This window comes from Arachis hypogaea, chromosome 1 (assembly GCF_003086295.3).
Source record: "Arachis hypogaea cultivar Tifrunner chromosome 1, arahy.Tifrunner.gnm2.J5K5, whole genome shotgun sequence".
NCBI lineage: Eukaryota > Viridiplantae > Streptophyta > Magnoliopsida > Fabales > Fabaceae > Arachis > Arachis hypogaea.
Window position 1 is genome coordinate 105,799,306 of NC_092036.1, and position 14,009 is coordinate 105,813,314.

Sequence of the window (14,009 nt, forward strand, 5' to 3'; positions counted from 1 at the left end):
TTTTAGAAACTCACCCAAATAACTCTTAATAAAGGCTTCAAAATGTTCTTTACAAGCACTACATATTGAACATCACTGCGATAGACTAAGTAAACATTTAGTTATATGAACCTGCACACGGTAAACATTTTTCCCCGTAATTATTTGTTGTTATTACAGCAATAAACACAAGTACATACACCAAACAAATTCACTGTTGAAATTTAATAACACTGAACTAAAATATCCTATTCCTAGATTGTGACATGTTGATCTTGGAAGCTGCTAGTTTGTAACCATTTTGATAGCATATTAGCCATTCCCTCTTCATAAAGATCAACCTCATCTCATGCATGATTGTGATGTGAATATGTGGTGTTTCTCCATTTTTGTTATCTCTTCTGTTTTGGGACCATTGGAGGGAGATAGATAAGGAGGAAAAACAAAAAAGAATAATAGTAATGAATGTTAGTATTCCAGCTTTTGGTGGTGACAACCAAGAGTCCAAAAGGGTATAGTAGAAGAAAATCAATGACTTTTCATGGTGATTGCCATTGGTATGCCAGCCAAAAGTTCTCTAGACCCTGCTGCAAGGTGTCCCGGCACGCGTTGCCTTATCTCTTCGAAAGCGCACAGTGTTTCCGAGTCTAGGCCTCCAGCAAACTACAACAATCAAGATGTCAAAAAATTTAGTTCGACAGCGCAGAGACTCGATTTCATGACCTAAACTTGTTTGCAGATGTCAAATGTTACCTGATGAGCTCTGTATGCAAAATGAACACCCTGAAGCAGAAGAGAATCTTGGCTAGATTCTCTGTCTGTGTTCCGGTTGGATTCGAGCTCCATTGTCACTCTTTTCATGTACATCTTGGCTAGAGTCATGGAAGCCTGCTTTATCTGCATGAATTGTGTATTTATTTCATCAAGTTTTATAATTGCAGCTTTGAAGTTTACTATATGAGTGTGAAATTTGTGAATACACTTTACTGTTACTAATCTACAAAGTTAACAATTGAAGGAACAATATCTTCCAAGATAAGAAATGATATATCTCTAGATAAAGGAAAATACATGTTATTTGAGATAATCACTAACTATAACTATTCCACTACTACCAGAGTAATGATAACTCTAAAGCAAACCATTTACCATGTCAATCTTTGTTCTCACTTCAGAGTAAAAATATGTTAAAAATAAATTTACCTTGCTCATTATCCCCGAATCAAGCATCCAAGCGGTTGGAATGTTGTATGCTTGGTACGAACGCATGACAGAATTTCGCAGCTTGATTAGCCTCTGTATGCTCAGTTCAGACCTATCACAATGAGATGAAATAAGGCATAAGAAGATTCTTAAATAAGAATACTATTATCTTGTCATAACTCTTACTTGTCTAAGAGGCTGGCCATTTTTTTCAAGGCAGCTCCACATGGAATGTCGGGGTCGTCCTTGTAGGAGGAGATCTCCTGTTCTAATAGCTTAAGCTCCCGATACTCAACTGCAGCCTCTCGCATCGCATCGGCTTTCTTCTCAGGCCACTTGAAATGTTTCAAGACAGCACGCTCATCCACCTGTAGAATACATAAAATAAAGCCAGTAAGAAGCAAAGTAGAAAAATTCTATCCATTTTCAAATATTACAATCCTTGATTTCCAAGTCAGAAATCACAAGACACTAAACTGTTGCACCAAGGCTCACCCTCTCGGAAATTCTCAGAAATTCTATTAAAAAAATGATTTTATAGTAATTATAATAACTTAAAAATGACAACATAAAGAAAGCTATTGGCCCACCAGATCAATAATTTTCTGAGAAACGTACCAGTGAGGATAGTTCACCATCAAGCCAATCAACAAACTTTAAGACTTCTTCAATGTCCATGTAGGCTGCATCTTCCACCTTTTTGATAAGGTCATTGATGAACTCCCCTTTTGTTTCAATGTCTACCCTTATCTGGAAAGTATGGTAATTCATTAGTCATCAACTAGCAATACATAATTTTGAAGTGAAAGAAGAAATAGGAACTAGAAAGTGTAATAATCACACAATACTTAACTGCTAAAAGATGAGCTGAACGGTTCTGAATTTCTCCCACAATGCTACTGTGTGCACTAATAGCTACCGGTTGCGGATGATTCAGAGGCCCTTTTATGTCTCTCTTCATATCATGATTCTTTAAGGAGTGAAATAATTCAACAAGTGGTGGGGCCTTTTGGGCGCTAGCTAACTTTGCTAAAGGCCGAGACGGCATTGATGGTGGCAGCGGAGGTGGAGGAGGTGGTGGCAAGCACTGGTTTGGTGGAGACTTTCTCTCTATACTTTTGGATTCATTATTGACATGAATTGTTGCTGTTGGAGACGGTATTGAAGAAGCTTTACGAAAAATCGCTTCAGGAGTGGCTTCTTTTTTCACTTTAGACCTTTCCAATTTGTCAGCAATGAGTTTCTGTATGTCTTTGAATTTGGGGCTCTGGTGTTCTCCAATTGCCTCCTTCTTCATTCAGCAAAAACCAATCAAGTTCATAAAAACATACATGTATTATCTCATTTTTGTTCCACCATATATGAATTGAAAGTTAAAACCATTGAACTAAAGAAACTATTTCAGATAGTGATTGATGACTCTTAACACATGGATTAACCACCCTTTATATCATAAAGAGAAAAACAAGAAAAGTAACCCTGAATTATGACACATTCCATGCTTTTTGAGGTAAAACACATCAAAACAAAACAAACCAATCAAAGTTTCTCATACCTTGCCACTGGTACCAACAGCTGCTACCATCTTAGCTTCAGCAGCAGCAAGATCCTCACTGAGCTTCTTGTTCTTGGATTCAAGCTCCACATTCAAACCCTTAACTCTATCCAACTCAGCCTTCAAGGCCACCACCTCAGACTTCAAATCCTTGATCAAATTCTCACTCACCTCAAGCTTCTCCGGCAACTCTTTCTCCTTCTTCTTCACAACACCATCAGCTTCATCTTCAATTCTCCTACTCAACCCTGAATCCCCAATCACCTTTCTCCTTGGCCTAGCAAACTGTTCCACACTACCATGCTGGCTCCTCACAAAACGACCAACAACAACCTTAGCTTCCTCAACTGCTTTCTGAGACCCTAAAACCACGACCTCTTCATTTGGCTTAGCCTTATTGCTCAACACAACACCCCTTTTGGCCTTTGAATTGTTCTTCAGGTCTGGTGGCACTGACTTAGCTCTTTTCGATGAAACAACCGGCACAACCCCATTAACAACAGATTCAGGTGGTGTCTTTGGAGATTCTCTAGCCTTATAAGAACCCCTCAAACGTGTTGTTGGTGATGGTGATGAACTATGCAGGGACCTATCATTGTGCTGCTTTGACAAGAAACTCCTTGCTGTTGTAGGTGGCGATGGTGGGGGTGGTGGTGAAGGTGAAAGTGAAGGTTGCATTTTCTGCTTCATTATTTCTGTTTCAGTCAAATTGGGTCTGAAAGAGGAACACAAAAAGTTTCAAACTTGAATGGTTGACAGAAGGAAAAAGCACAAAAGCAATGACCTTTGTGATTGTGCTTGTGTTGGGGTGGTTACTGAGTTGTAGCAGAGAAAAATTCAGAAAATTCAGAAAAGACAGAAACTTTATGCGACACCCGTGTGTGAATAGAACCGAACAAGGATGAGACAATCAAAGGATGTTATGTTATGGGGTCTCCATGGATGGTTTCAAGTTTCAAGTTTCAAGTTTCAACCTTTGAACCTTGTTTAAGTGACCCACACAATACAAAGTACCACTGTGTAATAAAAGGGGAAGAGCTTTGTTTTCTTCTCTTATTTTTCTTTTTTTTTTCATAATTGCAGTTTCGCATTGACTTAGAATTATTTAATTAAAATGACACTAAAATAAATAAATAATTCACCTGTTCATCTTCTTCTACATGAGGAAACCTTGCTGATTTTTAAATTTGTTACTCCTAAAGGCAATGTGAACAGACACGGTGACCCATAGTGCATAGTTGGATATTGCTAGAAAAAGAGGCAGAAAATTCCACTTATTCTTTCTGTCTTATTCTGCATGGCACAATAGCACATGATCCCACTCCAATATTTATTTATTTATTTTTATTTAATTTATATTTGCAATCTAATCACCTTTGTTGCACTTCTATGCCATTTTTCTCTTGTTTATAACTTTATATTATTAAATTTTAATTTATTACATTTTTTAAACTAAAGAAAAAGACCTTCCATTCGGATGTAAATGCAAATTTAAGATGAAGAAAATTACCAATGTGTGAAAAGGAATATACAAATTCTTAAAATAGTGAAAAATATACATTATTGTCTCTTTCTCCTTATAAAACTCACAAAAATCACTGAGAAAATATTTAATTTGGTTCCTAAAGTTATACTCGAGTCTCAATTTAGTTTTTAAAATTTCAATTGTTTTAATTTAGTCTCTAAATTTTTCAATTGATTCTGTGACGGAAATCACTACAGAAACTAACGTGACTAAAATTTAAAAAATTTAGAGACTAAATTGAGACAATTAAAACTTTAAAGACTAAATTAAGGCTCGAACGTAATTCCAGGGACCAAATTAAACAAGTACCAATATTAATAATAACAATAATAAATCCAACTTGCACATAATTAATTATTTCTATCCCTTTCATTTTTCATTGTTTTAATGAATTAACATTTTGATTATACTATGTGACCTGAAATGTAGGACACTGGACAGCAATTAGCAGTTGTAAATGAGTGTCCAATTAGTTCTATAGGGCAAATCCAGGTAACAGCCTAACTATTAATGATGATTGCAATATAATGACTGAAGTGGAAATGGGTCCCAAAAGTATAAGCCATTGTTTTTTAGTGCAAATGAGAAGAATTTTTCAATTGTTGTTGGGCCCTCAAATTGGCAATTACTCTCCATGTGAAATCAATATCTTTGGATTACTTCATATATAGTATCCAATCCAGTGTGGTGTTCATGAGTTTGGAGCTTCATCATTATCATTAGTTGGTATATTATTCTTAAATCAAATACTAACTTTAATTATTTCAGATACTAATAAGGTGTGTCTTCTAAGGTGAAATTTGTTTCAAGTGTTGTCTTGTTTCAACTGTGGACAGAACACATTGTATTCCAAACGGTTGTTTGATTTGGTGAATTATTTTCTAAAGCAGGTAACCGTTAAACCAAGTATATTTGATTTCAAGACAAGTTTGATCAAAGGTTTTGTCTAGCATTTTTAGCTTAATTTTGATTGGTTACTTAATAAATAACCAACTCATTTTGATTGGTTTTCATCGAGTTTAATTTTGATTTATTAATTAGTAATATTATTTTATCAACTCATTTTAGAATAGCTATTTAGAAAATTAACATAATATGTTAGTTACTTACTTACTTTGACAAACATATACAAATTAAATTATAAAGTAAAGTATTATTTTAGGTTATAAAATCTTAGTTAATAAGTCTTAATTTAAAATGTTATACTTTTGTCACAAATATTTTATTTTATTTTATTTTATTTTTTGGTTAAAATTAAAATTTATTTTTCTAAAAATACTCTTTCTCTCTTTTTTTTTTTACTATTTTTTCTTTTAAATTACTACAACTATCACTATAATAACTATAATTATGCTTTTTGTTGTCATATAAAAGAAAATTATAATAGAAAAAATATATTTAAAATAAAAATTTAATTTAAACTAGATAACTAAAATAAAATAAAATATATAAGACATTTGATAAGAATAGAGTATTTTAAATGTTAAGAATGAAATTATGATCTAATTTAAATGCTAAAGAATAAAAGAGTATTTTATCTTAAATTATGTATTTATAATAATAATCTAAAAGTGTGGGTCATGTATGAGCAATGCAATTTCGTATTTTTTAAATAATTTAATAATAATATTACTTGTTAATGAACTATAACTCAATGGTATAGTTTTTTTATACTCATGTAGAAGTTATGAATTTGAGTCTTATTCTTAATTTTAGATAATAATAATAATAATAATAATAATAATAATAATAATAATAATAATAATAATAATAATACTTAAAGCAAAAACCAAATTCATATATGTATTGGGAAGAGAATGGTTTGATTAGGGCTGAAGGGAAGAGAATGTGACTTATAAGCCTAGAAATGATTATCTTTTTAATAAGGGATATGGATACCTAAGCCTTAAATGTCATAATCAAAATTTATAGGAGTCGGTTTGTGTCCTATTCTTTTCCTTATCTTACTCGGGTAACTACCATTTCTATGGAGCATGGACCACTAATTCAATCAAAACACATACAAAGGAATCAAAGACAAAGAAAGCAAATGAGCTAAGATATTCAAGGATTTGTTGGAAGAGTTAAAGCAGAAATTTGACATATTTTTTGGCAGACTAGTCTATATATATGATGACTCATGAGTGATGAACATGGCCTTCAGTGCATTATTGTGATCAAAGAAAGGACATGTATATCAACAAACAACAAAGATTTTGTTATACGGCTCCAAAAATAATTAAAATACCTTATCATTTAATTTCTAGGGGGTGCTTCTAATATTATTCAGAAAATGTTAGGACGAATAGTTTTTAGTAATTTTGATCATTTATGATCGGTATAAATATTAAATTATTTTTAATAAATAAATTTTATTAATTTATATGTATAAATTCTAATAAATATAATAAATTAGATTAATTTATATATATATAAATTTTAATAAATATAAGTGTAAATTAAGTGTTTATGTATATAAATTGTTGTAAATATAGGTATAAATTATTGTTAATTAAATATTGATAAAAAATAATAATATTTATTAATTATGTAATATTATTGTATGTTAATATTTAATCAGACATTATTGTCATGCAATAAGATTTGCATGTGTTAAAACTTTATGTAACATTTGTTTTGAATAACTAAAATTGAGATGGAGAGACAATGACTTAATACTAAGACTTAGTATTAGTATTGTGTTTAGTAGCTAAAGACTACAATTAAAATTTCAGTCTCCTGATACAAAATTTCAGTTTTTTTAATATTTTTAAAAACAGAAATAGAAATTTTAATAATATTTTTTTTAAAAAATTTTCTCATTCAATTTTTAAATTTTTTATTATATTCCTTTTTTTAAATTAGGACTTTTTTTCTCTTTCATCACTCTCCTCCTCCTTCTTCTTTTCTTCCTCTTCTCTGCTTTTATTTTCTTTAAATGGATATTTTTTCGTATTCACATTTTTATTGTAATCTTGTTGCCTCGCTCTTAACATCAACTTCTTCTTCTTCTATTGCTGTCGCAATCGTAGTTGCAAATTACCTTCAAATTCGGTGGTTATGTCAGCAGTTCACACACGACTCTCTTTCTTTTTTCATATGTCTCTATAAATTCTATCTCTTTTCTTTTTTTTTTTCTCGATGTCATAAAGAAAAAAATTATAGTTTTGTCTCAAATTTGATTTGTGTGTGATCATATTTAATATTTTAGAATTTTAACTTTACAAGCTCAATTTGAATTTACCATAATTATTGTGTGTACAATTGTATATAATTAGTTATTTGTGAGCTTGTGTCTTATTATACCTCAAAAATTTAATTTTTTTTATCAATGGTTTTAGTTTTTTCATCAATACTTTAAGTGTTTTATTATGCCTCTATTTTTATATTCTTTAATTAATAGAGACAATTTTTATAATTTTTTATTTTATTTTTTATATTTATCTTTAATCAAACATAATATTAAAATAGAATTAGTTCAGTATACAATTACACAATACAAAAATTTAATTTAATCTTTATCTTTTATTTTTTGTTTTACAATTTTTATCTCTTAATTTTAGTCTTTCTTCTAAACACATGCTTAAGAATATTTGTAAAAGTTGTCTAAAATAATTTTATATATATATATATATATATATATATATATACATTTAAAAGCATTGAAATTTTTAAAAAGATATTGTATTAAATATCTTAACAATAGCAATTTTAATTTCTATAAATAAAAGTACTTTTTTTAAAAATAATATAGAAGATAATGCATGAAAAATTTAGATTATAAGTTTATAACAAATACATGAAAAATTATACTAAAAAATATGTTGTCACGCAAATCATGGTAAGCCTAGGATCAAGAAGCACTTTTGTGAAAAAAGAATTTCCACACACAAAAAGATGTGCGTCTCAACTCTCAAGTCTCAATAATATCATCCAATGGTATATATACATTTGCTTTCCTTTACTTTAGGAGTGGTGTTAGCAAATTCCAACAATAATTAATAGTTATGGTGCTAATAATATATTAATTAATAATTGATAGCAGCATATATTTTACTCTTCAATTAATTTACGGTTTAAAGGAAAAGATAGATAAAATGTTAATTACTATAATTTGCATCAAAAGACACAAAAATGAAGTGGGTATCTTGAGCCAGACACTAATTCCTTGCTTAACGTTTCTTAAAGCAGAAAAAATAAATAATCTCACTGTGTAAGGATGTTTTTTTATTAGTGAAAATTCAGGTGAAGTCGACTTCACGTGAAGTTGACATTTGAGAATCGTTAGATAATTTGACTGATTTAACTAAATTTTTATCTAACGACTTTCAGATATCAACTTCAAATGAAGTCAACTGTACTGAGTTTTCAGCTTCTTTATTACTTTAATAAACATAGAAGTCGGAGATAGAATTCAAGTGTTTGTCTCTTGGGGGGACTAAAGAAGACATATATACAATGCAAATTCATCATCCACTTGCTTGTTAAAGTTAAACCGATGCATGGTGCACACATGTTAAAGAATCTAGCCAGGTAGGGTCTTTTTTTGTATATTATCCTCTCTTTAATTTTTGCTATACATTGTTATACGGACAAGTTACGTAAATAAATTATTTAAAAATTAAATTTATGTAAATATAATCTTTAAAAACAGATTATATTCTTGTCTTAAATTAATTTTATGTAAATTGTTACCTTTTATAATAGTTTAATTTATTATCTACACATAATTCATTATACGGATTATATTCAAAACACACACAATCATAGTCTATTGCGATTTAGGACCAAATGGTGAAACATAATTCACTAGAGACGGTGATTATCATCTTTATAAACCGTTACTCACGTATTGAATTTTTTTAATAAAATAATTTTTTTAAGTTAAATAATTTCATAATCTTATATTAAATTTTGATTTAATTATTCTATTAATTTCTATAATTTTATCAAATTTTTAATTAAGTTATTATATTTTTTTTTAGTTGAGTTCCTATATTATCAGTTTTGTAATTAAGTCTCTACTGTGACAAAAAGATTATAATTAACAGAATATTTTGTTTAACTATACAGAATATTAAATCAAGTGTTAGGTAACGTTTTTATCATGATAATGACTTAATTACAAAATCTAATACGATATAAGAATTCAATAAAAAAAAATATAAAGACCTAATTAAAAATTCAATAAAATTATAGAAACTGACAGAATAATTAAATTTTAAATTTTTTATAATAAAAATTTAAAATTTAATTTTTATTATTTAAATAAAATTTAAGATATATAAAAATAAAAATATAATTTTTACATAATTTATGTAGAATAACATGTGATATTGATGTATCTAATAATAGATAGGTGTATAATATGTACTAACTATATATATATATATATATATATATATATATATATATATATATATATATATATATATTATGTTGAATTAACTATAAATTCTATTTAGATCGCTTGATTTAAATTTATTTAATCTAAAAATCCATACACACATGTCTTATCCATTTTTTAAAAAATGTTAGGATAATTCTCAAAAAATAATTTTGTAACTTATTTTAGATGTAATTATTTAATGTTACGAAATTATATTGTTATATTATAACATTTTTTATTTTTTTAGAATACATTATAAAACTATCACATTTTTAAGTGTAAAATGAATATTCTTATAAATATTTAGAGTCATCTTCTAACTATAATATAAGTAAGAAAAATTGGAGTATATCTCTTAAAATTACTCATAGAATATATGTTAACGTACTCTAATTAATATAAGATTTAATGTACTATACAAAATAAAAAATGATATAATGTAATAATAATTTTATCACATTAAATAGTTATATCTAAAATAAATTATAAAATTATATTTTAAGAATGGTCCTAACATTTTTTAAAATAGAAAAAACATATGTATGAATTTTTTACTTAAATAAATTGACATCAAGTGATTTAAATAAGATTTATAGCTAACTCAACATGATTTATGTATATATTTCAATAGTTAGTACATACTACACATCTATATTATTATTATTATTATTATTATTATTATTATTATTATTATTATTATAGCTGATTATATTTTATCATTTGGTCATAAATTTGTGACAGATACAGCAATAATTTATGTTTTATATTTTTTATTTATAATGTCCGATACGGTGTAACTGATTTTGACAGTATTTGAAATAGATTATATAATCTGTTTTCAAAAGTTACATTTGTATAATTTGATCTTTAAATAATTTATTTATATAACTTGTTCTTGATATACATAATGAAAATATGAAAACCTATTTTTATTTAATTCTTTTATTTTTTTTAAAATATGCTTTTAATAATTAAATACATTAACTACTCTTTTCCTCAATTATTTCTTTTGTAACTTTTATTAGTCAGTATTTTTATATGAAATTATATTAATTAAATATTATATGTATGAAAGTATATTTAATCTAATATAGCAAACCTTTAACAATTATGGTAAATCTGATTGGTAAGAAAGGCTTAGGCATCTAAAGGTAGAATTATTCCTTCAACAAATATGGTAGAGATAATAAGGATAAGTATGCGTGAAAAAAGATGAGATTCTTGAATTTTTTTTTTTTTTTTTTGTTTTTTATGTTTTAATAATTCTATTAAAGTTGAAATTTTCTATTTTTTACTATAATTTTTGTTTGTAGTTTAAATTAAACTAATTTTCAGTAATGAAATTGCATAATTTGACAAAAAAAAGTATATTTAATCTAATAAATATAAAAACAAAACAAAATAAAAAATTACTATTTAATTATATATTTTGCATTTAATCTAATGAATATTATGTTTTTTTTTATTTTATTTTACTAAAGATAGGAAGGCTCAAACTCATAATCTTTAAGTGAATATAAAAAAATATGTTATTTTAAATTATAATTCATTGGCCTAATGAATATCATAAGTTCCTAAAAGATATTCAATCCTATATATATATTACAATTCTTAATTAAAGAAAAGAGATAACAATACTAAAAAAAGTTGTAATAATATTCAATAAATATATCCAACATTTTGTCATTGTGTATTTAAAAGACTAAAGAATTTATTATATAGACGACATATTACATTGGAATTTTTTTATTAACCCTTAATTTATATACGTGTCACTTTAATGTGTAAATATTAAAAGATAGTAAAAAATACACAAAACAGTAATAAATATATATCTATAATAATATACTTTGATTTTATAAACACTAAACGGTGTAATATTACATATATGTATTGGATATTAAAATATTTTAAGTACCTTTTATTATAATTTATCTTTTAGCTAAGAACTGATAAAATATTATTTAGATATCTTTATTTTAAAAATTAAAATAACAATAAATTTTTAAATTTAACCTTTTTATATTAATTAGCTAGATCAAATATGAACGTATTTATTGATGACTTCACAACAAAAAAGAATGTTATAATAAAAACTAAAAAAAAATGTTAAATAATTATTTTGGCTAGTTATTTATTTACATAAGGAGTATATTAAGAAGAGAAAACAGAAGTTAAATGAGAGAGATGTGACAATATATAGCAATTTTGGGTTTGAAAGTAGTCTCTTCCTAAAATGCCAAGTATTTTGACATTTTGATTAAAAGGTTTTGTTAAGAGGTCTTGTTACAAGTTTAGTTAGCTAGTGTAAATGCTTTTTATTAAAAATCTAAAAATTTTAAATTTCTAATGCTTTTATAAATATTTGTTGAGAAAGAAACTTCAAAAAATTGTATTATAATCAATTTCTTAATATGTATCCTTAGCAAGACTCTTATAAGTTAATTAAAAATTAAAATAAAAGTAATTAATTAATGCATGGGTAAAATGATAAATAGAGAAGAGCTAGGCCTTACATCAATTTAGGAGTGAGAATTAATAACTCCTCCTTTTTTTATCATTTTTATATATACATGTCTTATTTAAAAGATTCAAACTATTCATTGAACAATTGGAACTCAGGTATCTTAAAATAATAAAAAAAACTTTTGTTGAATATAATATTAGTTTAATTATTCTGTTAATTTTTATAATTTTATCAAATTTTAATTAGATTTTTATATTTTTTCTTTTAATTAGGTTTTACAGTATTTTTTATTTTATAATTATATTTTTTTATAAAAAATATTAGAGTTAATTGAATATTTTTTCGCAAATTGAAAATCAAGTATTCAAATCATAATTAAAAACTTAACTAAATCTTTGATCGTATATATTTTAAAAAAAATATTCAGTTAATTTTGACGTTTCTAATATATAAATAACTTAATTATAAAATTAAAAATAATATATAAAAATTCAATTAAAAAATATAAAAATTTAATTAAAAATCTGATAAAATTATAAATACTAATAGAATAAATTAACCTGTAATATTTAATAATAGCCTTCGAATCCTTTATAGATTGAATCAAATTAATTGAATTCTGATCATAAAAGCAGAATAACAAGTTGGCTTCAAAAAGAAGAACTTGGACACGCACATTAAGGTGCATATTTTTATAAACAGCTTAAAGATAGACGAGAAAAAAAAGTGCATATAGATGTTAATTAAATGCTTATCTGATGAATGAACACCAGAGTGTAGCAGAAATCAGTGTGATAGAGATCATTTGGTTTGGTTTAAATATGAACATGAATCTGAACATAGCTAAATGTAAATGTAAAATTAAAAGGGGAACCCGTGAAATCCAATACATGTGAAGGTACGTGGTGGCTTTGCATGAAAGTGAGAGAGAAATAAAAAATAATCGCAAACTATTGTTGCCACGTATTCTCATAACATTATGGCAAATAATAAACACTACCTTTACTTAATCACATGTTTGTTCCTCTTTAATTTCTTGCATTCAGGACCACCTTACAAATAAAACAACAATTCTTTCTTCAACTTTATTTCAATTCCCTCTAGCTATTTATCTATTTTCAGAAACCTTATCTACTTTTGTGTGTTAATTATTCGTTGCATTCATATGGTAAATTATGTTTTATATATGTCACTTAATTGTAACAGAGGTTATTAATATGTGATTTTCAATTTGTTGACCAATTTCATAGTTATGACTTATGACACTATACAGCTTCCACTCTTTGATTAGAGGTATATTTATTAATTAAGAGTCCATATATAATTAAATTAATTCTTGTGAAAAAACTAATTAATTAACCAAATATATATATGTACCTGCCAAGAAAGTTTCTGATGAATATTTCACTGCAATATTGCATGTTCTTTAAACCTTAGCCAATGAATTCAACTTGCAATACCCTTTTCTTGCTCTGAACAAATCTTGATATCACCATCTACACAAAAAAAAAAAGAATATATCATCATCAATTGCATGTAGCAATTAATTAGAAATATTCCATGGAATATGATCAAACCTGGAGGGGGAAAAAATGCACCTTGAAGCTAAGCTTTCACCAAATATATATTGCAATAGTGAGTTTATATAGAGGGTACTATCTAGCTACTTGTCTTATATATATGTACATTATTTCTTCTTTGCAATTGATAATGGTAATGACAAAGAAAATAAAAGGAGATGTAAGATGGAGAGAAATTAAAGCTATGGTTATGTGGGAAAAGGGTGTGGTAGTGGGGTGTTGAGTATATAGAGTGATTCCCTTTGAAGGAACACTTAAAAATATATGCAAGAAAACAAGTTCCTAAGCTTTCACTTGTTTTGTTTGTTGTC

The 14,009-nt window shown here is 26.8% G+C and overlaps 1 protein-coding gene across 7 annotated transcripts; it reads right to left on the reverse strand.

Moving 5' to 3' along the window:
• Positions 1 to 13,895, reverse strand: LOC112707211 (INCREASED PETAL GROWTH ANISOTROPY 1-like protein 2). 7 transcript variants are annotated; one of them, XM_072202022.1, is made up of 10 exons: positions 13,696 to 13,888; positions 13,496 to 13,614; positions 3,880 to 4,030; positions 2,738 to 3,452; positions 2,036 to 2,473; positions 1,801 to 1,932; positions 1,369 to 1,550; positions 1,183 to 1,294; positions 733 to 876; positions 1 to 642 (listed from the first exon to the last, which is right to left on the reverse strand). In XM_072202022.1, exons 3-10 carry the CDS (start codon positions 3,885 to 3,887, stop codon positions 508 to 510), a joined length of 1,866 nt encoding a protein of 621 aa, XP_072058123.1. In that variant the 5' UTR covers positions 3,888 to 4,030; positions 13,496 to 13,614; positions 13,696 to 13,888; the 3' UTR covers positions 1 to 507. The 7 variants fall into 7 exon arrangements, with proteins under 7 accessions (XP_072058123.1, XP_072058125.1, XP_072058126.1 ...); XM_072202024.1 differs by having other exon boundaries at positions 3,880 to 3,985; positions 13,696 to 13,818; XM_072202025.1 differs by having other exon boundaries at positions 3,880 to 3,985; positions 13,717 to 13,736.
• Between the last annotated feature and the right edge of the window lie 114 nt (positions 13,896 to 14,009).

Bases quoted from the DNA above. Each gene is read 5' to 3' on its own strand.
- LOC112707211 (XM_072202021.1), bottom strand. From the start codon at position 13,539: ATGCAATATTGCAGTGAAATATTCATCAGAAACTTTCTTGGCAG. The intron at 2,474-2,737 runs GTATGAGAAACT...TGCTGAATGAAG, and splicing joins CTGTTGGTACCAGTGGCAAG to AAGGAGGCAATTGGAGAACA. The intron at 1,551-1,800 runs GTACGTTTCTCA...TGTATTCTACAG, and splicing joins ATGGTGAACTATCCTCACTG to GTGGATGAGCGTGCTGTCTT.